This window comes from Sinohyriopsis cumingii, chromosome 15 (assembly GCF_028554795.1).
Source record: "Sinohyriopsis cumingii isolate HCF-2022 chromosome 15, ASM2855479v2, whole genome shotgun sequence".
In the NCBI taxonomy this organism is placed as follows: domain Eukaryota; kingdom Metazoa; phylum Mollusca; class Bivalvia; order Unionida; family Unionidae; genus Sinohyriopsis; species Sinohyriopsis cumingii.
Genome location: NC_142975.1, coordinates 120,045,368 through 120,072,712, shown reverse-complemented (window position 1 = coordinate 120,072,712; position 27,345 = coordinate 120,045,368). Strand labels below are relative to the sequence as shown.

The following is a 27,345-nucleotide window of genomic DNA, read 5'->3' as shown; positions in this document are numbered from 1 at the left end:
AGGAGAAAAATTCATTAAATACATGTATTTAAGTAGCCCTGACTGTCATTTGTCTTCACTCACTTGTGAAGATGTCATAATGATCAGCTAAACAGTCGGATTAATGTGTATGAATCTGTTCCAAATCTGAGTATGATTTTTGGAGTAACATACTTTGTTCTACTTTTTTTCTTCATTCATTGTTGAAAACAAAAAAGTTTAATTTTTTGTACTTTTGCACATAAACAGATGCAGATGTTCTCATAATTACATTCTCTCTCTCTCTAAGACACGTGTGCACTTATTAAACGATATGTATTTTCACATCTGTGAAACCCTCATGAAATCGAGAACCTCTCAAAACAAGAATTAAATTTGGTCCCATGGGCTTTCGGTGTTGAGGGGCTTTACTGTATATATTAGCATGAAATTGGTTGGCACAATACGGGATCACCATACTACAAGGCAATGGAAGCAAGATATAATCTGAAAGATCCATATCTAGATTGCATTGCATACCTTTAGATAATGTTTTGTATATTTATTGTAGAATTATCTAGGAATTCTACTGATCCTGGTTTTGGAGAGAGTCATCATATACCATCAGGTCCAGTTTTATAACCGACCAGGAGAAACCAAACCCATGGATCGTATTATTTTTCCCCATATAAAGAGAGAGGATGCTGACAGGGGATTAAAGCGATGTATCAAGTACTTCGTTAACTACGCCTTCTTCAGGTTTGGATTGGAGGTACCAAGAATATTTCTTAGTTGAAATTTAAAACTGATCAAGAATGGGAATTCACTTGCCTTTAACCGATTCGGCCCCAATCCCGTCTGTAGGCGTGATGAGGCTGTACCCTACTTCCAAGCTCTGCAGCATCAAGTCATTTAAGATACACCAACGTGGGTGGTATTAAAAAAAAGCAGACAGATATAGCTCTAAAATGTTATCAGATAATCTGGAAGTTCTAGTTGCACTACAAAATACAGAGAGAAATACCTTTTTTTGGACCCGTTTTTTTTTTCACCCAAAATTCGCTCGAGATCGGCATGCGATTTTGTGTCCAGATTTTAGACCTTTTGGCCTCAGATCTAAGGCATACCGGTCTTAACTGCACACAGACAGGTGAACCTTTGCAAAAACTAGGATAAGGTGGGCATTTGGAATAAATTGCGGTCTCCATACGAAAATGATGGGTCCATTAAGCAAAAAAAAAAAAAAAAAAAATGAACTCCAACTTTTACGCTTCTGCTCATCCGCAAGCAAAATAACCAATGGAAAATGATGTTTCTAATACAACTAGGCATTATTCTCGTGGAAAATCTGTTGAAAGCCGATGTATTAAGAAATAGCCCCCCAAATGTCTTTCCTACGCACATTTCAGGTAAAAATGACAAAAACCTCTGTGGCCGAATGAGTTAAAAGGCACAGGTGCATGTAACAGACAATTCACTTGCCTTTACACGGCACAGTTACATGTAACAGACAGTTCACTTGCTTTAAAAGACACAGGTACATGTAACAGACAGTTAACTTGCTTTAAAAGGCACAGGTACATGTAACAGACAGTTCACTTGCTTTAAAAGACACAGGTACATGTAGTAGGCAATTCACTTGCTTTAAAAGGCACAGGTACACGTGTTTTACTGGAACAGCCTTAATTTCACTGACCAAAGACAATAGACTAGATGGGAAAACCCCAGCTTAAATGTTTACATGAAAGTTATTAGGTAATAGTTTGAATCATTCTTATTTTAATGCTTTGATTTTGATTTTGTTTCTCTTTTTAACCTGACATTCCTATTTCACATGGTAGGTGTTTAGAATCACTGCTAAGTGGCTCTCTACTGAATTATACATCCAAATATTTGAAACATTCAGATTTCAGAGTTAAGATAGATACAACCCTTTTTGGAACCTATCGTCAAGAATGTTAAATCACAGAACTCTAGCTTTTATATCTTGTCTAATTAAAGTGTACTTTAATCAAGTAACAAATGCATCAAATGCAAATGATTAATATATAACTGTAGAATATTTGTCAGCAAATTTTATTTCTTATTTCCTTTTATTCGTATATAAAAGCCATAGGTGGGAATGGCATCACATTTATTTTTGTTGTTTAAGTTAGTCCCTACCAAAACACTGTCATAACTATATGTCAGTGTAAAGAATCTGGTCCAGGTTTTTCATGGGAAAGTGCTTATGATGATGGAATTTTAACAACAACATGAAAATAGTTGATTTTCAGATTCATTCCTAGAAATGCATTTGCATTACATTTTGTTTCATTTTGTATGTTGTGGTTCTGCATTTTGCATTTTAAATGCAGTTATCCTTTCTTGTGCATTTCAGTTTGTTTGCATTCATTCATTGTTCAATTGACGTTCATTCATCATTCCATTTACATTCATTCCACGTTCTATTTGTATTCCAGTTTTGTTTAACTAGCAAAATTAACCACTTCAGAACCAGTATCAGACCTCAAAGCAGTCATTTATGCCAGACATGTTGGACAGAATTTATTTTTTGACCTACAGTGTGTTGTAAAATGCTGGGTTGAAAATTAGAAGTGTCTACTAGGAACACATATTCAGTCTTGATGAATAAATGTTTTTACTTAAACTTGTACATGGAATTTGACTGCATCAACGACTGCTCCACATATCTTTAGCTCATAGGTCGGCAACCTACGGCACGCGTGCCACAAGGTGGCATGTCAAGAAGTTTTGTGTGGCATGCGAAGAGCAGCCAAAAATCTCTGTTACTCTCATATTGGTGGCACACGCTCATTCATTTTGTAATTAATCTATGTAAAATAGGTTGCCAACCCCTGATTTAACCTATCAGAGGAGTTCAGTGTTCAAGTACCAGATAGGTACTGAAAGTAATGTCTATATTTATTTCCACATCGGAAGAAAATAAAAGAGGGAATGTGTTACATTTTAAATATATACTTAAATATATATATATATATATATATATATATATATATATATATATATATATATATATATATATATATATATATATATATACACACACACACACATACACACACACAAACATAAAACATTCAGCATACATACACACACAGACACATTGACACATGTATATAAGTTGCTTGTACAGAGCATGTATGGATATGTTGATTGTGGTTTCATTCATTTAACTGGTACAGTATAAACACATTTTAATAAGTTGTTTGTACTAATCTTATATCAGATATGTAGACTGTGGCTGCAATCAATTAACTCATGCAACTTCTTTTGCAGATGTGTTACATCATGACGGCCATTACGATCTGTGTACGAGTTGACGTTTTTGCAGTAATCTATGCCATCTTCCTGGGAATATTGCTATGCCTCAGTCGACGTGCAAATGCAATCTTCTGGCCATTTTATATCATCATTCTGGTCATTCTTTTAATAATCCAATACCTGTCATCACTAGGCATGCCAATGGTCTTATGTGCAGGTGAGTTTTGTGTTCTTCAGAAAGGAAACAAAGTTTAGCCTTGCATTCTTAAGATGTTTCAACTTGGATATATACAAAACTGAAAAATAGTTTATCTTTGTAAACTTTCAAGTCAAATTGAAGGCCATTATTTAAATGTCAGTCTTCAAAATAATTGGTTTATTAAAAATTTTTATTGCAGTTTCTTTTGGTAAAAACTTGTGTTTTTACCTAGCACTCAGATGTTTTATGAAATCAGGATCTGATAAATGTGTACTATCATGCAAAATCTTGCATTGTTGAATTAGACACCTCCATCCTTTGAATATAAATGGGATGGAGGTGTCATACATTGTGGAGATGATAGAGAGAAAAGAATAGCTGAGAAAAGGATGGTATTACCAATGCTTGTGTGCATGTGTGTGTGTGTGTGTGTGTGTGTGTGTGTTCTAGATAGAATGCAGTACCACTACATAATCATGACCGAAATCATAACAATGTCTACACAATATGGGTTGAGAGAAGATAATGTGTGGTACTATATCTATATTTCCTTAAAGAAACACTGCAGTTTGGTAGAAGAATGTTGCTCTCATTTTATCATGGTTTAGTACATACTATGACCCAGAAATAGAATTGGGGATATGGATACAATTTGTGATCCAATCTGACTGGATCAGACTGTGCTGGATGTTGCTATGGAAATCTGATGACGGATAATCTTTTGAAGAATTAATGAGTCTGACATTGAACTGGAACTTTACACCAGTCAAGACAGATGTACAGGATTTGGCTTGTGTCCCTGCCCCCACCCCACCTTTGGGAAAGAGAGATACCTTTCGGAGATTTAATCGATGTTACAATTCATCCATTTATTAACCAGTGGGCAATCTCACAGTGACAATGATATTATCAATATGATACCCCAAATTAACTACTAACCTTATAACACCATGGTGGTTTTATGTTTAGCAGTACAAGCACTGTGTTTTTATCTACACAACATAGAATTATACACAGCACTTGTAGTTATAAAATAAATATTTCAAGAGAATTATCTTGCCACTTCTTTTTTACCCCATTTGTACAAAGGAACATATGTTTTTGTTTTGTTTTTACAAGCACATAAGCTGACTCCTGGGTGCCTGACAGTTATATTGTTCAAAACCGAGCTGCATCAATGCAGTTCAAAAATAAGTACATCTGCTTCAATAATAGGTTGTGACAATATGAATAATTATCCATTGACCAAAACTGCAGCTATACCATCTGCACCAGCACTAATAGGTACAGAAGTTCTCATCACAAAGACACAGTTGCAAAAAGGAATCAACAAGATTGCATTTTTTGGAATATGGCAATCTGTTTATCCGGTATTGTTTGTTATCCATTGTTTTGGTATGGCCATGTTTTCATCCTGCATTGTTGTTCATTGTGTGTTGTGTATCTGGTGATGACTCCTAGTTTTATCTTTTTTCATTTAATAAATCTTACAAACTGCTTCATGGTATACAAATGATAAAAATATATTTATTATTTAAAGTCGATAAATAATTTGTGGATAGGCATATCAGTGAGAAATACATTGAAAGTTGGCCAGTTTTAAAGTATCCTCTGGTCTTATTTTCATTGCATGTATTATGTTTCCATGGCATAGAATATAAAACATGTCAAAAATGAAATAACACGTGTGTGTGTCAGTTTTCTTTCCGAACCTGAATATTCCAAGAAATGTAATGAGATTTGATTGTAGTGATGTTTGTCCTCAGTCAGTAATGCATAGTGCTATTTCCTATGTCTGTTTCATTAACTGTTGTGACATGTATTTTAGATTATCCCTGGGATGCTGACCTGTTTGATACTGGTAAGGAGAAATTCCAGAGTCTGGAAAAATGGTTTCACCTGCCCAACTTCCAGGATCCACCTGCTGCCTCCAAACTGATAGGTTTGTATCTTATTCTGTCTTCTTGGTTTTTTTTATTCATCTTTGTAAAGTACCCTTTTTGTGAGAATTTTTATCCTTGGTTTATTATCATGACTTTTTAATATATAAAAGCTTGGTGTTTCCAGGTAAGGAAATTCAAGAATACAAAATATCATTCTTCAGAGAATTAACCTTGTTGTCAAACAAATAGAGACTTCAATCCAAATGATACATTTTGTGTTCTAATTTCTTTTTATGCTCTCATAGAAAACAGGTGATTTTCAGTAAGTCATGTCCATCCATCCATCCAACCTTCCCTTATTGAAATGATCCTACTTTTGTTTCTACTTTGTAAGTCTCATAATTGTTATTTGATGTCAACTTGATTTGGTATACAGCTTGATATTAATAAGACCTTGGTTGACTTTGATTGTCAGCATTTAACATCATCATTTAGCTGAATTATAGCCCAATTGTCGCACCTACTCAGTTATTTTTGCATCTCTCCCTTAAATATGAGTAGATTTTAACCAAATTTATTATGCAACCTAATATTGAAAAGAACTGGCCAGGTACATTTATCAGCATTCTGCATCATTTTTTAACAGAGTTATTTCAGCGCCTTAATCTCCTTATTATTAGATTTTAGTCAAAATTGGTATGCAGCTTGATATTGATTAGGCCATTGTTGAAACACTTGAAAAGCATGAAGGGACAGTCAGCATCAGAGGCAGAAGTCACCAACTTATGTTTTGTCGACAACATTGATAGACTAACAGGAAATGAGCAAGAACTAGCTAGCTTAGTAGAGAGCCTCGACAAAACCTCTGCAGTCTATGGTATAGAAATAAATGCAGAGAAGACCAAAATGATTACCAACAACACCAAGGGCATCAGCACTGACGTCAGGGTCCAAGGTACGAAACTAAAAACAGTCCACAGCTTCAGGTATTTGGGGGCAATGGTAACAAATGAAGGATTGAAGCCTGAAAAATTCTCCAGGATTGCACAGACAACAGTAGCACTGACAAAACTGATGCCCATCTGGAAGGACAAGAACATTGCACTCAGTACAAAGGTCTCATTGCCTGCGAATCAGTGACCATAACAGCTGACTTAGAGAAAAGGAGACAGGCCACAGAGATGAGATGTTTCCAAGAGATCTTTGGCATCACATACAAAGACTTTGTCGCCATTGGGCTTCACAAAGATCTCATCACAGTGAAAAAAAATAAACTGCACTGGTATGGGCATGACTCACGAACATCAGGACTTACCAAGACAATCCTGCAAGGTACTGTATAAGAAGAAGAAAGAGAGGCAGGCAGAGAAAGAGGTGGGAAGATAACACTCAAGAATGGACAGGTTTGACATTGAGCAAGTCACTGAGAAAGATGGAAAATTGAGAGGAATGGAGGAAGCTTGTGCGGTGCCCCAACAGTCTACTAAACTATGGGACTGATGATGATGACATCATTGTTTAACAGAGCCTGCGATTGTCAGACCTACTCAGTTTAACTTGATATTGGATTTTCATCCAAATTTTCTATGCTGTTTGATATTGACAGACCTAGGCTGAGACAGCATTTTGCTTTATCATAAAGTGGAGGTATAGACTCCTATTGTCTGACCCACCCACTTTATTTTCTGCACAGTATTTGTCTTAATTATTATTGGATTTCAACTTAACTCTTTAACCCCTGGAGATTTATGTCATTTTTGCCTGCAATGTGAGTCAGAAACACGTTTTGGGGGCTACTTCAGAATACGTCCAGATAAATCTGCTTCCACACAATTTCCCTTTAGCCTGATGCCTAGTTGTTTTAGAAATGTCGGTTTTAATTGGCTATTATGCTTGTGCATGTGCAGAAGGGTAAAAGTTGAAGTTTGTTATTTTATTATTATTTTTTATTGCTTATTGGTGCCATTTTTATGTCCTGGCCACTTTTTACTCCAGATCCCCAACTTATCCTACTTTTTGCAAAGATTTACCTGTCTTTTGCAGTTTAGACTGGTCTACCTTAGATGCGAGGCCAAAAAGGTCGAAAATCTGGACACAAAATCCAATTCCTGCAATGGGCGAGGTTTTGGTGTAAAAAGAATTGGGTCTCAAAACATACATTTTTCCCTTTGTATTTTGTAATGCAAGAAGAAAGTCCAGATTATTTGATATATTGTAGAGCTATATCTATCTACTTTTCAGTGATACCACCCACTTTGATGTCTCTTAAATGACCTTGACAATACAGAGCTTGAAAGTAGGGTACTACCTTCTGATGCATGAACATTGGGCTCCAGGGGTTAATGAGTTAATTTGGAACGTAGCTTGATTTTCTTTGCATCATGGCTGAATTTTATTACTACTGTTTGGCATCATCATTTTTTGGCAGTGTTATAACCCTTGATTGTTAATCATGGCTGAGTTTGTTTGCCACTGTTTGGCATCATCATTCATTTGTATAAAAACCCTTGAGGGGCCCCGAGTGGCCGAGTGGTCTAAAGCGCTGTCCGTTACGGATCACTGCCATCTCACCTCTGTCTGCGTGGTTTCGAGTCTCGGATTCAGCCAATGTGGGTATGTGAGAAAGCTTGCCACTAGCTTCTCGTGAGTCGGTGGTTCTTTCCGGGGTTTTCCCAGGTTCTTCCTCCACCATTAATACTGGCCGCCATATATGGCCTATTGTGTGCTGAAAAATAGCGTTAAACCCAACAACAACAACATCAAAACCCTTGCTTCTTAGACACACCTGCTTTCATTTCTGTATAATAAGTCTCTTGTTATTGAATTTAATCAAATTTGTTATACAACTTGATTTTCTTAAAATCTCGGCTGTCTGATTGTCAGCATTCTGTATCTTGTGGCAGAGTTATATTCCATAATGTCAACCACACCCCAGTTTTTGTTTCCATTCAATGAATTCCTTAGTTAATATTTTTATTTTTACCAAATTTGTTTTGCAGCTTGATTTTCTTGGGACCTTGGCAGGGTTTGATTGTAAGCATTTGCATTATTTAGCAGAGTTATAGTCCTTGATTGTTAGCCTCTTCCCCCCCTCCTCCTTTCCCCTTTCACTTCTGCAAAATAACTCCCTTAATTAATATTTTATTTTAACAAAATAGGTAGCCTTGTTTATGATTAGGCCTTATCTTAGATTCATTTTCAACAGTCAACATAATCATTTAATGAAATTATAACCTTGCATAACCCACTTTAATTTTTTTACAATTTCTTTATTTATGTTAAGATTTGAGCCAGATTTGTTAGTTTGATCTCAAGTGGATCATGTCTGGGGTTGATAATTTCCATTCTGTGTGATTATTTAGTGGAAACATCCCTGGTTGTCAGACCCAGTAGTGTTTATTTTTGCACAATAACTCTATTGAGTTCAAATTGATTTCAAATAAATTTGGTATACAGCTTTTTATTGATGAGATTGACTTGATTTGTTCCTATTTCAGCTGACTTTTTCCAGCTGCTGTTTGTGACCTTACAATGGCGAGTGTTCTGGATTGAGCCAACTCATCCTCCTGATGAGTCAGATCCATTAGACAAGTTTGATGGGGGAGACAACCTAGACATTGTTAATGAAGTGGAGGCCAAGGCCAAAATTCCTGTCAAGGACTTCACCAAGGAGATTAAGTATGACAAGTCGTTGTTGGTTTCAGTTAATAATTACTTTTTTTTATAGTATTTGTCATTGTAGCAGTTTTAGCACAAAGCATCATTTTTTACACAATCTTATTTAGCATCATATTGATATTTACATTTTAATTAAATATGCTATGCTGTAGTCTGGTTTTCCAAGCTAACACCTGTTTGAGGTCAAGATTCAGCAGACCAGATCAGATTAGTGATTACATATATGTTCATTAGAATATGCAAGTTAGAAAATGCATAACCATGAACAATACAGGTATTCCAGTAAGCTACAAAATAGCATGGAGAAGGGCAGAAATATATTATTGGGGCATATTTTATTTTGATTATGAGGTGCAACAAGAAAAATGCAATGGAAAACATAGGCTTATCTCTCTCTCTCCAAAACAAAACTATGAATAAAGTATTTAACATCAGTGATTTTATCTTCTCTATAGCTCAGTAAATTTTCAGGTCCGCATCATTAAATGCTGCTAAATGTACCTAATTAATTTTAAATACTTTCTGTGAAACGAATTAATTACCTTAGCTACATTTAATGATGCAGACCTGAAAATTTACTGAGTTACAGATAGGATAAAATTTTCAATGTTGTCTTGAACAAGGTGAAAAAGATGAAGCCATGGTATTAATCTGGCCTCATCATATAATCAGCATCAACTTATATATGGATGAAGGATAGAAAATTGACAAAATATGCAAATTCATTCGACTTGTACTCTGCATCTACGTATAGGGCGGTAAAAATGGTTCAGCAGTTATCACATAGTTTATCTTTATTAGTGTTATGAAATAACAATATTCATTTGCACAGAGCATAGAGGAACTGATAATCACCTTTTACAAAGCAAAAAGAACTTAAAATGGTGCAATAATTTAAAATCTTTCCTGGTAAGGTCTCAGAGTTTCATTGTTTTAGTTTATGCTATTATAAGAAATAGACAGAAGGATGACAAATTATGCCATGTCTAGTTTTAAGTTAACTATTACCATTTTAATTTTAGAACAACCAGTCAGTGGCTAATCTCATGCTTTGGTTTTGTTCATTTACTTATGTATTTTTGCTCTTTTTTTCTGGATTGATTTGATAAAATCATTAAATGAAAGTTTCCAACACTAAAGGATGAGCTGTACCGTCTTCCTGGATTTTGGTAAAACAAAAAACAAAATCAAAGCTAAGTTTATTTGCTGCATTACTGCAACTGCAAACAACATAAACCTCAGTTTACAAGTATCAAATGTGTTGGCAGATTAGGGCCTTCTTGTTTGTTCTAATTATTATTCTTTACAAACTGTGTAGATCCAGATCTGCTGGTGCATTATGCAATAGCGGCCTTGGTGTGTGCTATTTGCAGTAGGAATCATCTTGACTGCAAGTAAATTTGGTAAACTGTGATGTATAAACACCTGTGATTAAAACATGAGCAATAATCAATTCATGGATAAGATTTTACTGCATGTATTGAATAAATTTAACTGGACTCATTCTTAGCATACAAACTTAAAAACCAGGCTGTTACTTGGACTTTCATCGGAGTGCATTTTGCCATCCTGGGTCATTAGGTGGATGTATATAATGTATGTCAGCCCATAATGGAACCTTGAAAGGTTTTGCAAATATGCAGTCTCAAACTCCAGTTTATTCAGCATGAGAGTTCTATTCATTTCATAGCAAAAAGTTGTAGATAGTACTTTCAAAAGTTTGTGCAAAACCAGAAAAATAGTAAGAGCAATTTTTTTATGTGAATGAAGTAGCATAACAAATTATAATGAACTAACTTTTGAATTAAGATGTTTTTTATTGTGTGATATTACAATGGGCTCAGTTTACTTTTTCATAGTCTGGTTTGTTTAGGATACAGTAGTTTTAATATGTCAAAGAAATTGATTTATGACATACATTTTAACAATTTACATATATATTTACTCTTGACAGGTTAGATCATAATCAAAACTTACTGTTTGGTTTAACAGTGACTGTCCCAGTCAGCTATCACAAATGGAAGAACATAAAGTCCACTAAATGCAAGCCTTTATAATGCAGTAAAACTTGCCTTGAAAAACCCCAGGTATTAAAGACCTGAGAGACCAGATTCTTACAGCATGAATTTATTGATTATTTAGTGTTTTGACCGGTCATGAAAGTCCACTCATCTTGAGAGGCCATGAATTTTTGGCAGAAGTGGTTGTCTTTGAAGTTCTGACAGTAATATGCATACTGTACCCTTTCGTTTTTTTATTTCACCCTCTTCCAATAATACAACTGGCTTTGTCTTTGTACTGACTATTGCATTTGAGCCACATCCTAATCACAGAAGAAAATCAGTATGTGCACTCATGATCTTTGAATAGAATGATTCTTTCTGTTTTTATTTCTGTTATGTCTCGTTTCAGATCTTACCTGGATGTGTTGAAGAACTTTGTATTTGTGTATATGTTCTGGGTGACCCTTGCCATAGTGTTCATCGCTGGTACCACCCGAACCAACTTGTTTAGCATGGGATATGTGATAGCTGTCTTCTTTTTCATGTGGTATGGACAGGAATTCCTCATCCTTCCATATAGAGTTATGATCAGGAAGTAAGTTCATATGTCCTATATTACACACATATAGTACCATGTCATGCTGTTACACAATGCTTAAGCATAGTGTTCACATTTCTAAATGTAAATAATTTAACATCACTAAACAACTTTACCCATTAAACAAAATATCAGCATATTTTGTCAGCTGATGAATTTTATATTTTCTCTCATTTCATACAGACTTATTAAACCTGTCAATATAAATGCCAGGCTTGATTTCCAAGGCTTGCTTATGTAAGATCAGTTACTAGGGATTTAGTGCAATTGGCCTTCTTGTATAAAACATTACATCTTAGGTTTGTACATGACTCAAAATGTTCAATTGATGAAATTTAAAGAAGTTCAGATTTTGGACAGTATATTCATGGATGATAGGAAACAATTATTCTGCTTGAAAAAGTTTAATAGCAGAGTTTTTGTCAGGATTTCAAGTACAGGGTCTGAGGATGCCAATTTTCTGATCCACAGTTCATAAAACTTGGAATATATGATTATATGAACAAGATTTCAGATAAGATAGAAATGAATGAAATCCACACATTCTAATAAGGTATTCTTGCATCTGATTGACTCAGCATGTTTCCACTCCGGATGCTGTATTTATCATCAGATTTTGATTGAACATGAAATATGGCCTTGTATCATCATGAGGTCAATAATGGGCAGTATCCACACATATTAATCGGGTAAACTTCATCTGATTGGTTGGCTTTATTACCCTTCTGGAGGTCAGATTTCCTATCCAGTTTTTATTAAACTTTAAATACATTCTTGTATCATGCAAATCCCAGAAGACGTAAACAATGAGTGAGATCCATGTGTACTAATGAGGTGATATTGTTTCGGAATGGTGAACTTGTTACCACTTTGAAGGCTGCATTTTTGATTTGATTGTGATCCAACTTGGATTAGATGCTTCAGGATTTTTCATCAAAATGGGAGTTTTCACCCAGTTACTTTTTTGTGATGTCTTGTTGGTCGTGAATAAAAATCATGACAAATCTAACCTCCAATATGATCCCATGGTAACCATTTTAAAAATTTCATCACTACTCCTGGAAAGATGGTTATATTGACAAGGTTTTCATGAAAAGTTAGTTCAGGAAATTCTTACTGGCAAGTACAGGGCTACCACGCTACTGGGAAATCAGGGAAAAGTCAGGAGAAGTTTTTTTTCTTCCCATCCATGAAATGTTCTTGAATTTCGCAAATATTGATGCAAGTCAGAAAAAACCTGGAAAATTTCCACCACCACTTGACGCCCGAAATAATCATGTAATTGATTCCTAACTAAACTGATTGCAAGTTAAATTTATCGAGTTCTAACCAAAATCTTCGGAGGGTGCAGTATGGATCATTTTGTTGCTTGCAATAAATATGTATGCTGAGTCAATCCAAACACTCAGTGGATTAGATTCGTCTAGTAGACTTTTATTTTCACAGTCAGCTCGATATCTGTATCTTTCCTTACATTGAAGGTAAGAAAACCAGGCTGGCATCATAAGAGGCCAATATGGTGGTGGCAAAGCGTAGCCGCTTATCGGATATCCTAGCAAACTTGAACGTTGTTAAATCAAGTCATACATGCATGAAATCGATATGAAAATTATTTATTTTCTCAAAAATTGCGAGTATTAAAATTATGTCTTTAATCTGGTGAAAGACAAGTTAAAACTATGGCGTTGATGAAATGTGACCTGGTATTTGCATTCCTAGTCGCATGAGCACAGAAATTTCACAACCCACATTTTCAAATGTTGTAGAGGAAAAAAATTAACAAAAAAAATTAAATGAAAATCATGTACTGGTTGTAATAAAAATACAAAAATGAAAGATCACAAAATTCTCCATAGTTTTGTTGTATTATGTGATTACCACATTGACATGTACTCTCTGCTTGATGAATCAGACTGGCCAGATTGCTGCAACAGCGACAAGCTTCTTGTCATTGTTCTCAAAATTATATGTTCTTTCTGGCTTTTACAAAAGGTATCTGACTTTCATTTAATGTAATTGAATTTCTATACAACAACAACATTAAAAAGGAGTGTGTTATTGATATCACATGACTATTGGACTTCCATTGGCATCGTTTGAGATTTATTAAGTCATGTGACTATTAAATGGCAAGTACCGGGTCAAGTTTCATCTCTGCTGTAGTTTCGTCTAGTCTGTTAGTGGATTAAAGACATGATGATTATAATACTTGTCATTTCTGAGAAAATAAATCATTTTCCTATCGATTTCATGCAGGTATGAGTTGATATAACATAAGTTTAAATTTGCTAGTCCCTCTTGTCAGCGACTACCATATGCCGCTACTGTATGGTGGCGGCAAATTCCAAATTTTCGATATGCAATTGCAGTGACCCCACACCTGAACATAAATGTCCAAATGTGAAAAATGGGGTGGGAATATTCAGAGGAAATCCATATTAGAAAATGGACTGCTATTTGTTTCAGCGAAATTTGTTGTCCAAAATGTTGAATCTCAGAGCTGAAATGAGAAATTGTAGTCCCTTGTATTATATATTAAAAAGCAATATGGGGACTGGTTTAATGAATTACTAGAAGATAAGTAAGTTGATTTTACATAAAATTCATTCCTTGTTTATATAACAATATATAATCTTGAAGGTCTTTTGTCAAAATTTAAATCCTTTTAAAAACGTTTAAATGATGGATTTTTAACTAGATCATCTTAAGAAGATTAGGTTGTTTGAAAAATCTTGTTTGGGATTTTATTGGCACAGATAAATTCAGGGTTAAACTCTTTTCATTACAAGACCAGATTCTAATTCTTTGCGTTTATTACTTTTTATGCTGTAATAGGAAATGTTTACTTTGTATAAGATGCACATACATACATATATATATATATATATATATATATATATATATATATATATATATATATATATTGCCTTAGAATTCTTTAGATTTAAAGGTTTGAAAGGAAACAAAACTAATTTATGTTAATTATGTTGTTCCCACTTATTATAGCAACATAATGCAGATCAGCAAAATAATGTTGGAATTTTTATTCTGTAATTTAAAATGACTTTACATGCCAATTTATAGGAATATAATTGAACTTGTTTCGTGTGATACATTTTGTGGTTTTGTACATGATCATTTTTTCTGACTTGGATGTTTTGGAGATTCTTGAAGGGCAAACATCTTTAGATTTAGAAAATGCATGTTTTATAATCTAAAATGTTCTTTAATTCCATTCAGTAATGGTCATATGTGAACCTTTTAGTTTTTTAATTTAGTCCTGGAAAACCCAAGAAATTACCTGGAAATTTATCGTTCGAAAAGCGTGGGAACCGTGCAAGTAGTATCACTCTCTTCAAGGGATTCATGTCCGCAGGATATAGTAAAATCAGTGCAATCAAGATGAAATAAACTTTGCAAAACAGTTTACACAGATTGCAATACTATATATACCCACTTAGCGAAATTGTCAGTTTTAATTTTTGGAAGCCAAGTAACTGATCGAGTCCATTGGACCTATTGCTAATGTTATGTTAAAGAAATTCACAGTCTTACCCTTACCTTTCAATAATATTTCAGATGGAATTTTCTCATTGGATATTCTTTTATCGTCCTCCTTCTGAAGGCCTGTTTACAGGTAGGTCAAAGGGTCATAGTTCAAGATAATTTTCAGAAATGTAGAAACAAAGAGACTAGTCTAAATAATTGATTTTCATGTACTGTCAGCAAAGTGTTGAAGTATCATCTCTGAATATTTTGTTTTCATCCAGTTGTTATCTTTTATCTGATTATACGGATCTATTAATCAGCACTGTAAGTTGCTAGTAAATTTGTCACAGTTGGGCAAAAATTTGTGTTTGAAACTGAAAATTGTCAGCTGGATCCCATCTAGAACCTCAAGAATGATAGTATGGCAACTTGATTGTTGCACATTTTGCACTGCTTAAAGAAGTCATGATCCCTTGAGCCAAGCATCTAGTTGGTCCTCTACAGCATGTGGCTGGACAGATCATCTAGGGCACTTAAGAGCTACTTGGCCGATTGATTTTTATAGGGGGTTACTTGAAAGAATTTGGTTATTGTTTTCTCAGTATTTTATCAGTTATACCAACATTTGGGAAAATTAAATAATGCAGAAAAATTTCATGCAGGATAAAAATCACCCTGCAAAATTGTAAAAAGTGATTTACTTTCCAGTATTGATGCTCTTGTCATGATTAGTTCATTAAGCTGTATATAATTCTGTCAAAATCATTGCAAATTGCCATAGAATTAAATAACAAGTATGAATACATTTGATTTAGAATGATGGGATAAAAATCAAACTTATTTGTGTTTGGGTCTATAATAATTTTCTTCTAAGTGCTGTAAATGGGTTTTTCTCAAGCTGTGTTATGCCATTAATGATCCATTATCCTCTTTTTGTTACTTTTTTTATTTCTTTCGTAATCATCTTCATTCATATTCTCATTCTCCAATTTTCTTCTATGTTGGGTATTTTAAAACCAGTATCAATTTTAACCAATGAGAATGTGGCCAGATTAAGACAGTTAACTTTTCCTCCTGGCAGCTGGTTATTACTTTCAGTAATTTTTATTTCCAAATAACTCCTCTATATTTAGCATACTGCTAGCCCTTACTATTTGCCCATAAGACTTTTGGAATAATAACAAATAAAAATACATTTGTTGTGGTCAAATCTGCATAGTGGCTAATCTAGTACATATGGTCATCACCTAAGGAAGTGCATGTTGTGAAATTACTTGGCTTCAAGTTTTGTTAGAGTTGTTACCATTTTTTTTACTTGTATCTTAACATAGGTTATGACCTAATCTCATTAGTGCAACTAATTCTAAGATTTTTATGGATTCACCTGAATAGGCACATAATGACAAATCACTTTGGTTACTCAAGTTTTGTTAGTGTTTTTGTCTTTTTCATGAAAACAGTGTAAGACATAATTTTGTGAATGCAGCTTGTGTTGCAGTTTTTTGTGGATTGCTCTGAAATTTGACATATGGGGATCTTTTAAAGATGCACATACTGTCAAATCTTTGTGTTCTGTTGATATTGGTATAGGAGTATTTTCCATTTTAAGTGAACATCTGTGAAACCTGGTAGTTATAATTCACTTTGCTATGATGCACTTTGCTATAATGTAGTTCTGGTTATATCATTGTGTTGCTGTGGATCCCTGACCATAATATAACCATTTTATTGGCCTATCAATGTTTGCAGTTCTTTCTGTATTATGGTTCAGTATATACCACAGTTCTCATTGCACTCATTAAGCAGGACCCCCCCTCCCAAATCAAATTACATACACAAATCTTTCTGCTGAATTTTTTTTTTAAAAACACATTTCTGCTTTTTCTCTCAGTGTCAAAGGTCTGCCAATTTTTAACCATGTACTCATGATCATGAGCCACCTGTATTTCTTATAATACTTAGCAAATGTTCTGCTTTTGGTCAGAAGCTTTCCAAATGACAATAATAAGGTAATCAATTGACAGGTTTTTGTTGACACATGTTAGTCTTATTTAAACTCATCATCACACATCATTGTACATGGTATGTGTAAAATCACATGTGTGAGATTAGCGAAAGTTTGAAAAGTGCTTGGAGCACTGTATTAATTGATTAAATCTGTCTGATGGTTTTGACTATTACAGTACAATTTTTTTCTGCATTTAAATGTTTTTAGAAAGTGATTTTTCTTTACTTTTTCATCTTTTACATGATCATTTTTCTTCTTTATCCTTTCTTATTATCTGCTGATAGCAAGATACAAGCTGCCACCTGTAATAGTTACTGTTACAAGTACACATTGATATTATCATTTATTTGCTAGTTGCCAAGCTGTGTGTACATGCAAGAGATGATAGATGGTTCTGCTTGTTGGCTGATACAGCTTCTTGGGCTTACCTGCTTAAATCCAGCAAACCCTTCACTTACAGGTAAGATATAGCTCTTGTTGCAGTGGAGGTTTCAATCTAGATCAATATTTCAAATTCTTTAATCTGTAGTGTGTCAGTTTTCATCGACTTTGTGGTTTCTACAAACCAAAGAGTTAAAGACCAAATGAAAACTCATCTGCTGGTAGAGACAATCCTTTTACCCCATCCCACAAAAAGTAAGTACTCACAAAATTTATCTTTTTGTGCAGAAGCAGGAAAATTGATAATGAATTAAACAATAATAATTGGTATCTCGTTCTTAAATGTCAAACTTTAAATTTGTTTTATGATCCCCTTACCAATAAATTTGTCTTTTGATCCCCTTACCAATAAATTTGTCTTATGATCTCCTTACCAATAAATTTGTCTTATGATCCCCTTACCAATAAATTTGTCTTATGATCCTCTTACCAACAAATTTGTCTTTTGATCCCCTTACCAATAAATTTTTCTTATGATCCCCTTACCAATAAATTTGTCTTATGATCCCCTTACCAATAAATTTGTCACACGATCCCCATACCAATAAAGTCGTCTTATGATCCCCTTATCAGTAAATTTGGGAGAGTATAGAGCATTTTGTCTTGTGATCCTCTTACCAATAAATTTGTCACATGATCCCCATACCAATAAAGTCGTCTTTTGATCCTCTTACCAATAAATTTGTCTTATGATCCCCACACCAGTAAATTTGTCTTTAATATGACCCCCTTACCAATAAATTTGTCTTAAGATAAACTTACCAATAAAGTCATCTTATGATCCCCTTGCCAGTAAATTCGGGAGAATATAGATAATTTGGCCAGTTCATTGTTCATACCTACATTTTTGTGTTCATTCATTCATTCACTTACTCGTTCATTCATTCATTCATTCATTCATTCTCTTGGACTCTATCGCACCTACATTCATATCATGGTGGTATGCATATCAGAAAAGGTAACCTGGACATACAAAACTAGATCAATATGAGACTTAGTTTTCATGATATGTTGACATACATATTTTCTGCTATTTTGTTCATTACACACTCAAAATCTCGGACACTACTAATAGAATTCAATAAACTTACACATTGCATGATGATAAAGCTTGATCACTATGACCTAATTATCATGTTTTCAGCTCTCTTTTTTTCCTTACTCCTTAAATATCTTTGGACCCTATTTGCACCTGCACTCCTAAAATGAGTATTTGGATTCATCTCTGAGTAAATCAGATATACAGATATTGGGTCATTGGTACCTAATCTTTTAATATCCATTCTGTTATACATACATGCCAGCCATTACGCTTTTGGTATATCATTATGCTCTCTTTTCTTCACCAAATTACGTCTTAATGCTAGACTGTACAGTAAAAAAAATCAAATCAAAATGTGCATGCATACAGATGGCACTGCTCAGGTGGCCTAAACGGTTGAATGTCCAACTCGGATGCGAGAGGTTGCGGGTTCAAACCCTGTCTGAGTCATACCAAAGACTTCTAAAAATGGTACTAACAACAACCTCACTAGGTGCTCAGCGTTAAGAGGTTAGTGCTAGGACTGGTTGGCCTGGTATCAGGATAATGTGACTGGGTGGGACATGATGCTGCGTGTCTGCGGTATGATGCCTCAGTGCTAGACATTGCTATAAACTGCCACACTGAAGACACTGTAGCAATATGACTGAAAAATTCTTAAAGCTCCATAAAAAATCCAAATCACACACAAACATACAGATTGCCACTATGGCAGCCATCTTGAAAATCTTTTTATTGCTATTCGTTTTAACAGATGGTCTTATTAACATATTTTCACCAAAAGATTTCTCATAAAGCCATTTCTGTGTTTATTTCGGTTTAATGTCCATGTGTGGGTAGGTTCTGCTATGATCTACCACAAAACACAATGTAATTTTCATGATTTTCTGGAATTTTCATGCTTCTATCATATATCATATTGGTTTTGTACTTTCATATCAAAAAAAGAAAGATTGCAATTAATCATATGCTTGCCATTCAGAGACAGTGGTTCCATCATAATGTTTGGGGTAATATTTTACTCCTTTGTGTTAGTTTACAAGAGGTTAACAAACACATCTTGCAAAATTATGCTTTACAAGTGGAGGAGGGCCAGATCTTTTCTCATTTGTTCAGATGTAGCTGCATCACAAGCACCAGATGCAATACTACTATGCCAGATTTCCATTCAGGGGTGTTAGTGGTGGTGGTGCTGTCTAAGTTTAAGTGGGCAGTAATGATTCAGAAAGTGTTTTTTCTTGCTTCATGCTTTTGGTTTTTTTGTTATATATATATATATATATATATATATATATATATATATATATATATATATATATATATATATATATATATATATATAATTTCTTTTGAATATGTTTATTGGCTGTCAGATACGTGTGTTAAAATTCTTTTTTATGTGTTTATTTTACCTTTTAACATTTTTTTGTTTGTAAAACAAAACTAAAAACAAATGCCTAATGTCCAGTTGGTCCTAAATAAAAATGGTGAGAAGCTGACATATTAGTATTGCAGTCATTTAGAAAATCTTGTTATTCTTTTCCTTACTGGGTGGTTATATCACTATGGGGTTGCACTAAAACAGTTTGTAAGATGGCTGGTTGGTTTGAAATGAAAATCATGCTGATCTTATATCAGTATGTCCACCATGGTAGCCATCTTGAAAATCTTGTCACTGCTACTTCTTTAGAATGAATGGTTTTAGCTTGTTTATGCATTTGTGTGACTTTTGTTTATTTTCAGTCATTCATTTATTACATAATATTTTGGATATAATATCACCTATACTCATGAAAATTTGTGCTGCATCATAAGGAGTGGAAGCCAAACATTCCAAAAAGTAGTTCACTGTGACCTAACTTTCATGCAGAGTAACATATTTTCAGATATTCATTATATGTGTAACATACTGGACCCCATTTTAACTACTCATGAAAATTTATATTGTAACATGTCCCAATTATATCAAAGCTAGGTCATTGTGATTTAATTTTCACACTTATGTGATGTTTGTATTTTGGTCACATGTTTGTTATATCAACCATATCTTTAACCCTACATTATCAAGAGTAATCAAACGACAATTAAAGACAGTAATCAAAAGACAATTGATGAGTAATTAATGAAAGATGAAGATTTTATCCTTTAATACTATTTTTGAGAATTTTCAGTACTTATAGAGGAATGGAGTGAAACTGCAGGAATATAACATAAGCGGTCGCTCACTGTAAAACCCTAAAATTCTTGTATATAGAGTTTATTCAGGGAGCCCATTAAATTAGGGAAATTTTGTTCGATTATTATTGTTTTAACTCGTATAATTGTATTTCAAAGATGTTGGGAGCCAAGTATAGATTGATTTCACATCATTAAATACCCTATTTTGTGTCTATACATTATTTTGACAATGTCATAATGGAACATAACATGGTATCAGGTGGCTTGATAGCATTTGCTCTTATGAATAGTGTTAGAAAGTGGGACCAGAGTGCAAGATACCCTCCAAAGCTGTATATACTTTCGTATCGGGTGATTTTACTTACATCATAGGTCACTCTTTTAATACTTCTAACAGTGTCACGAAGAAGGACCAGAGTGTAATAGACACTAAGTAGCTCTATATAACTTGTTATCAGAAGGTGTTATTTATAACTTGGGTCACTCTTTTAGTACCATTTACAGTGTCATGAAGAGGGGTGATAATGCAGGAGAAACTCTGTAACTCTACAGCCATTATTTTGGGTCAACAGGGTCACAGAATTGTATTGCCTTGAACTTAGATGACAGAACACATGGGATTCCTTAAACTTTGTCTTCAGGGCTCTAGACAGGATGATTCTAGTATATTATTGGAAAAGAATCTAATTTTTAAAGTTTTAGGGTTTGCTGACATCTTGGAGTTTATACATTAGTTATTTAAGCATGATAATTTTCTGGAAAATCTGTAACTCTGGATTGGGGATGTCATGGGTGAGCTATATGCATCAAAGTGACAAATGGAAATGTGTAACAGTTACTTCTCCATCCTAGTGTAGTGTTGTGCTAAAGTGGCTCGAAAACATTGATATATTGCAATAAACTTAAAATATAAAGGTAGGTCTTTATTCTCTGCAGTGCAGAACATGTTTCATGTTTGAGAAATCTTGAAAATAGTTCTGGATTTACCTCTCAGATAGTCTCATGTATGGCTTTAAACCTTTCCATTGTAATATTCATTCTTGAAATTACATTTTTTTAAAACTATATATGTAAAGATAAATCTGTATTGCTGACCCTGCACTCCCACCCCCATTTATAATTTTATTATTGATGTCATTCATAGGATGTACCAATCAGAAGTTGATAATATCACATTTGAAGAAGTGGTTGACTTTGTATTTATCCCTATAATCATCTTGTTTGGGGATAACTATCATCTGGAGACAACACTGGTTGTAAATTTTGGAGAAATTCTTATGATGAAAATCATTAAAGCATGTATTTTAATCATTCTATAAAAAATTTATCAAATAAATTGTGTTAAGAAATATGGTAGAACACTGTGGATAACTTGTGAGTAAACCAAATGCTTTCACATATTGGAATTGGTGATTTGATCTGAATGTAAAAGTTTATAATTCATGCTCTGTAAGTAATTTGTATTAGATACATATGACGATTCAGTTTGTTAATTTCATCAGCTGTACAGCTGACAAAGACCACATTGGTGTTTCATACCCTTCCATTGTTGTGGGTTTTTTTTCTTCTTCAAAATCTTATTTGCATTATTTAACATGTCACTGATATATTCTTTTTATGGCTGCAGTGAAAAGCTGTATAATCGAGAAAGACCAGATGGGGTTGGCATGGGATGTCACCTGTTTCACCTTCCTTCTGCTACAGAGGAGAATCTACATGAGCCATTATTTCCGATATGTTGTGGCTGAACTGGGAGCCCAGAGTAGGTTGGCCTCCAGGTCTGTAATGTTAACTTTTCTGTTTTGAACTGCCATCAATTCAACATTCTTAAACAGTTACCACCCTTCATTAGTTATCTTTCCAGTGTCTGGTATTCCGAAAGTCAGTTATTACTACATAGCAGTTTAAATTTACAATGTTGCTATGGCATTTTGTATCTCACACCAAGACTAGAACTATTTAATTTTTTTCACTGACACCGATGCACATGTATTCTTATATCAGACTTGTAATAATCCCAATTTGTTTTTAATACCGTCCACACTGCATTGCTACGAATTTTTTAATACAGTCCACATAAAATGCATTCATGTTTTGTTCCAAGTCAGGTGAAAGAAGTTGTTTTATATGGTGCATGAATACATTTCAGCCTGATGGTCTCACTGTATCCCTACATCCTTTCAAACTTGTTCTTTTTGCCTGCTCAGAACAAAAAAGGACTAGAGGACCTGTCTTTGATATATTTTGTTCGTACATGAATTTGGATTATTATAGTTGCATCATGACTCCCATTTTTTTAGCTTTGTTGGTCACAAACCAGCAGAGATTATGGGATATTCTGTCCATTTGTCTGTCTGTTAGCACATGTTTATGGTCTTAATGAAAATGGTGCCATTCTGATGTACTATATGACTACCACAATGCCTTCCTGAAAATGTTTTCATTGCCAACTCCTCCTGCATAGATAGTCATACCAACATGGGATTTTCACTAAAAGACTTCATATGATGTCTGTTTATTCCTAAACGAAAATGGTGCCAATCTGAACCACAATATGGCCACCACAATGGCCCTCTTTAAAATCTTATTATTGCTACGTCTCCTAAATGGCTAGTCCTGTTAACATTGTGAATAGTGCAAATCTGATATCCAATATTTCCACCATGGCAACCATCTTGAAAAATTTTTTTTTTATTACACCAAAATGGAATTCATATCAGCATGAAGTTTTCACCAGAAGATTTCTTATTGTGACTTGATGGTCCTAAATTAAAATGGTGCTGATCAGACATCCAGTATGGCCACCATAGCAGCCATCTTGAAAATCTTGTTACTGCTGCTTTTCTTGAAATGAAAGTTGTATCAGCTTCAGGTTTTCACCAGAAGATTTACGATGACTAGTTGATCCTAAAGAAAAATGGTGCTGCCCAGACACTCAGTATTGCCACCCCATTGGCCATCTTGAAAATCTTGTTATCATTATTCCTCTTGATTGGTTGGGCTTATCAACATGAGTTTTCCACTAAAAGACTGAAAATAATGTCATCTCTACTCTTTCCAAATGGATGCCTATGTCGACTTGGGATTTTCACAAATAGACTTTTTATGATATCTTGAAGGTCGTAAATGAAAAAGGTGCCGGTTGTATGTCCAATGTACTGCTATGATGCCTGTCTTGAAAATCTTGTTGTCACTACTCCCTTTGAATGGATTTTTGTTTCAAGCTTGGGGTTTTCACTAAAAGACTTACAATGATGTATGCTTGGTCATAAACGAAAATGGTGCCAGTCTGGCTTCCAGTGTTTGCACCACAGCAGTGAATCAGAAACTCATGTTATTACAGAAGATCATCCAGGATAGTTTCATCACTCAGCATTTAAAGAAAAGGAGTGGTGTTGAATGTCTAAAACTTGTTTTCAGCCAGTAGAGCACCAGTCTCTTGCTTAAATCAGCATTCATTGCAGACACTACTCAGACATTAACCAGGCTGACAGATACAGATAATTAAGTTTCAGAGTTTCAGATACATTTAGCTTACAGAACATAATTATTGTTCTTACACAGCAGTGACTAATTATCATCAACCATTGGGTTATCTTAATCCTGATTGCGTTTGGTAGGTAGTAAAATTATTACTATACAATTGATTTTGTTAACTCTTCACACCACCATGAAACTTGAACAAACATTCATCAAATTTAAATGATTCTTGCTACTTTGGTACATTATATGGTTGGAACTCACACTACTTTGATATAGTGGAGTTCTCCTGTATGTAGTTTTGTGTATCTACTACCAACAAATCCTTTGTATACTTTAAACATCGAATATGTTTCATCCTTACATGGCTGGTGAAGAGAAGTTACACTGTACAATTTAATTCTTTTGGATGACAGAACATAAAAGTCATTATAATGATTAAGAAAAGTCTACCCCCTTCACAAATTATACATGTATTTGACAAATTTTCTTCTTTTAAAAACCTTAAATTGTTTGTTTCTGAAGGTGGATGGATGGTTGGGTGTGTTTAGGAGTGGATGTGGGTATCTTGATGGATTGATGCTTCCATGTAAGACAGCTTAATAGTCTGTAAAGGCAAATTTCTACTCCACAACAATGTGTAGATATTTTAGCAAGGCAAACTTCAGTTCCACAGGAACATGTAGATATTAGAAAGGCAAACTTCACAGGAACATGTAGATATTAGCAAGGCAAACTTTAATTCCACAGGAACATGTAGATATTAGCAAGGCAAACTTCAGTTCCACAGGAACATGTAGATATTAGAAAGGCAAACTTCCATTCCACAGGAACATGTAGATATTAGAAAGGCAAACTTCCATTCCACAGGAACATGTAGATATTAGAAAGGCAAACTTCCATTCCACAGGAACATGTAGATCTTAGCAAGGCAAACTTCAATTCCACAGAAACATGTAGATATTAGAAAGGCAAACTTCCATTCCACAGGAACATGTATATTAGAAAGGCAAACTTCCATTCCACAGGAACATGTAGATATTAGCAAGGCAAACTTCAATTCCACAGGAACATGTAGATATTAGCAAGGCAAACTTCAATTCCACAGAAACATGTAGATATTAGCAAGGCAAACTTCCATTCCACAGGAACATGTAGATATTAGAAAGGCAAACTTCAATTCCACAGGAACATGTAGATATTAGCAAGGCAAACTTAAGTTACACAGGAACATGTAGATATTAGAAAGGCAAACTTCCATTCCACAGCAGTATGTAGACATTATAGCAAGGCAAACTTCCACTCCACAGCAGTATGTAGACATTATAGCAAGGCAAACTTCCACTCCACAGCAGTATGTAGACATTATAGCAAGGCAAACTTCCACTCCACAGCAGTATGTAGACATTAAAGCAAGGCAAACTTCCACTCCACAGCAGTATGTAGACATTATAGCAAGGCAAACTTCCAATCCACAGCAACTTGTAGACATTTTAGCTAGGCAAACTTCCAATCCACAGCAACATGTAGTCATTTTAGCTAGGCAAACTTCCAATCCACAGCAATATGTAGACATTTTAGCTAGGCAAACTTCCAATCCACAGCAATATGTAGACATTTTAGCTAGGCAAACTTCCAATCCACAGCAATATGTAGACATTTTAGCAAGGCAAACTGCCAATCCACAGCAGTATGTAGACATTTTAGCAAGGCAAACTTCCACTCCACAGCAGTATGTAGACGTTATAGCAAGGCAAACTTTTAATCCACAACAATATGTAGACATTTTAGCAAGGCAAACTGCCATTCCACAGCAATATGTAGACATTTTAGCAAAGCAAACTGCCAATCCGCAACATGTAGTCATTTTAGCAAGGCAAACCTCCAGTCCACAACAAAATGTTGTCATTTTAGCAAGGCATATTAACAATCCACAGCAACATGTAGACAATTTAGCAAAGCAAACTTCCACTCTACAGCAGTAAATATTTTAGCAAGGCAAATTTCCACTCTATAACATGTAGTCATTTTGGCAAGGCAAGACTTCCACTTCACAGGAACATGTGGATATTTTAGCAAGGCAAACTATCACTCCATAGCAGCATGTAGTCATTTTAACAAAGCAACCTTCCACTCCACAGCAATATGTAGACATTTGTGCAAGGAAGATCCATTCTGTGCCATGTAGTCATTTTAGGAAGGCAAGTTTTACTACAAAACAATATGTAGATATTTTTAGGAAGGCAAACTTCAACTCCACAGCAGCATGTAGAAATTTTAGCAAGGCAAACTTCCACTCTACATTATGTAGATATTAGCAAACCAAACATTAATTTCTTCATGTTAAAATATTATCTCCAAGTCATCGTACTTAGTAATGTGATGGTAATGCAGAGAAAATATTGCAGACTTTTAAAAATAGATATTGTGTGAATTAAATGGCTCAAAAAAGTTTCTAGAGCCTGCTCTGAGTCTTGGTTTGCCATATTTTTCTTAGAATGTTTTTTTAAGTCAGTACTTTCTTTTACCCATCTTTATTTATCCTTGAATTAAGAGCAGATCTTTATTACTGATAATTTTTCTACTCTTTCCTACAGAGGTGCAGAGTGCATCAACAGGATTCTGATCCGAAATGTAAGGAAACGTCGAGAGGCTGAGGGAAAACTTCTGGAGAAGATCAAGCAGAGGATGAAAGAACTAAAGGAAAAGCAGCTGTCACTCAAAAAGGATTACATTGAGCCAGAGGAACACTATCAGGGTATGGCACATGTGTAAATGAGTTTGAGAGATGGCACATGGTTGATTGCATGCTTTACATCTTTGATACAGTAGGTATAATTCCAGATTGCATCAGGTGTAATGCTTTGTCGTCATCCAGCATTGGTATGTGGCTTGTTCAGAGTATCTTAGGTTTGTTGTTATCTTTCCTTGATCAGTGGCTTGTTTGGAGCATCTTAGCTTTATGTCATTTATCATTGATCAGTGGCTTGTTGATTATCCTAGCTTTGTTGTCATTTATTATTGATCTGTGACTTGTTTAGAGCATACTAGCTTTGTTGTTGTTTATCATTGATCATTGGCTTGTTTAGAGCATCCTAGCTTT

The 27,345-nt window shown here is 34.6% G+C and overlaps 1 protein-coding gene across 11 annotated transcripts in view; it reads left to right on the top strand.

Annotated features, from left to right (window-relative positions):
• Window positions 1-27,345, top strand: part of LOC149782598 (piezo-type mechanosensitive ion channel component 2-like) — a 263,620-nt gene that overhangs the window by 132,998 nt on the left and 103,277 nt on the right. For all 11 annotated transcript variants that reach the window (XM_089934052.1, XM_089934060.1, XM_089934057.1 and 8 more), the window contains 9 exons: window positions 530-730; window positions 3,259-3,460; window positions 5,271-5,384; window positions 8,823-9,003; window positions 11,416-11,601; window positions 15,184-15,241; window positions 17,456-17,561; window positions 22,390-22,540; window positions 26,840-27,000. In XM_089934052.1, the coding sequence (XP_089790178.1) occupies window positions 530-730; window positions 3,259-3,460; window positions 5,271-5,384; window positions 8,823-9,003; window positions 11,416-11,601; window positions 15,184-15,241; window positions 17,456-17,561; window positions 22,390-22,540; window positions 26,840-27,000 (1,360 nt within the window). The remainder of the gene's footprint in view (window positions 1-529; window positions 731-3,258; window positions 3,461-5,270; window positions 5,385-8,822; window positions 9,004-11,415; window positions 11,602-15,183; window positions 15,242-17,455; window positions 17,562-22,389; window positions 22,541-26,839; window positions 27,001-27,345) is intronic.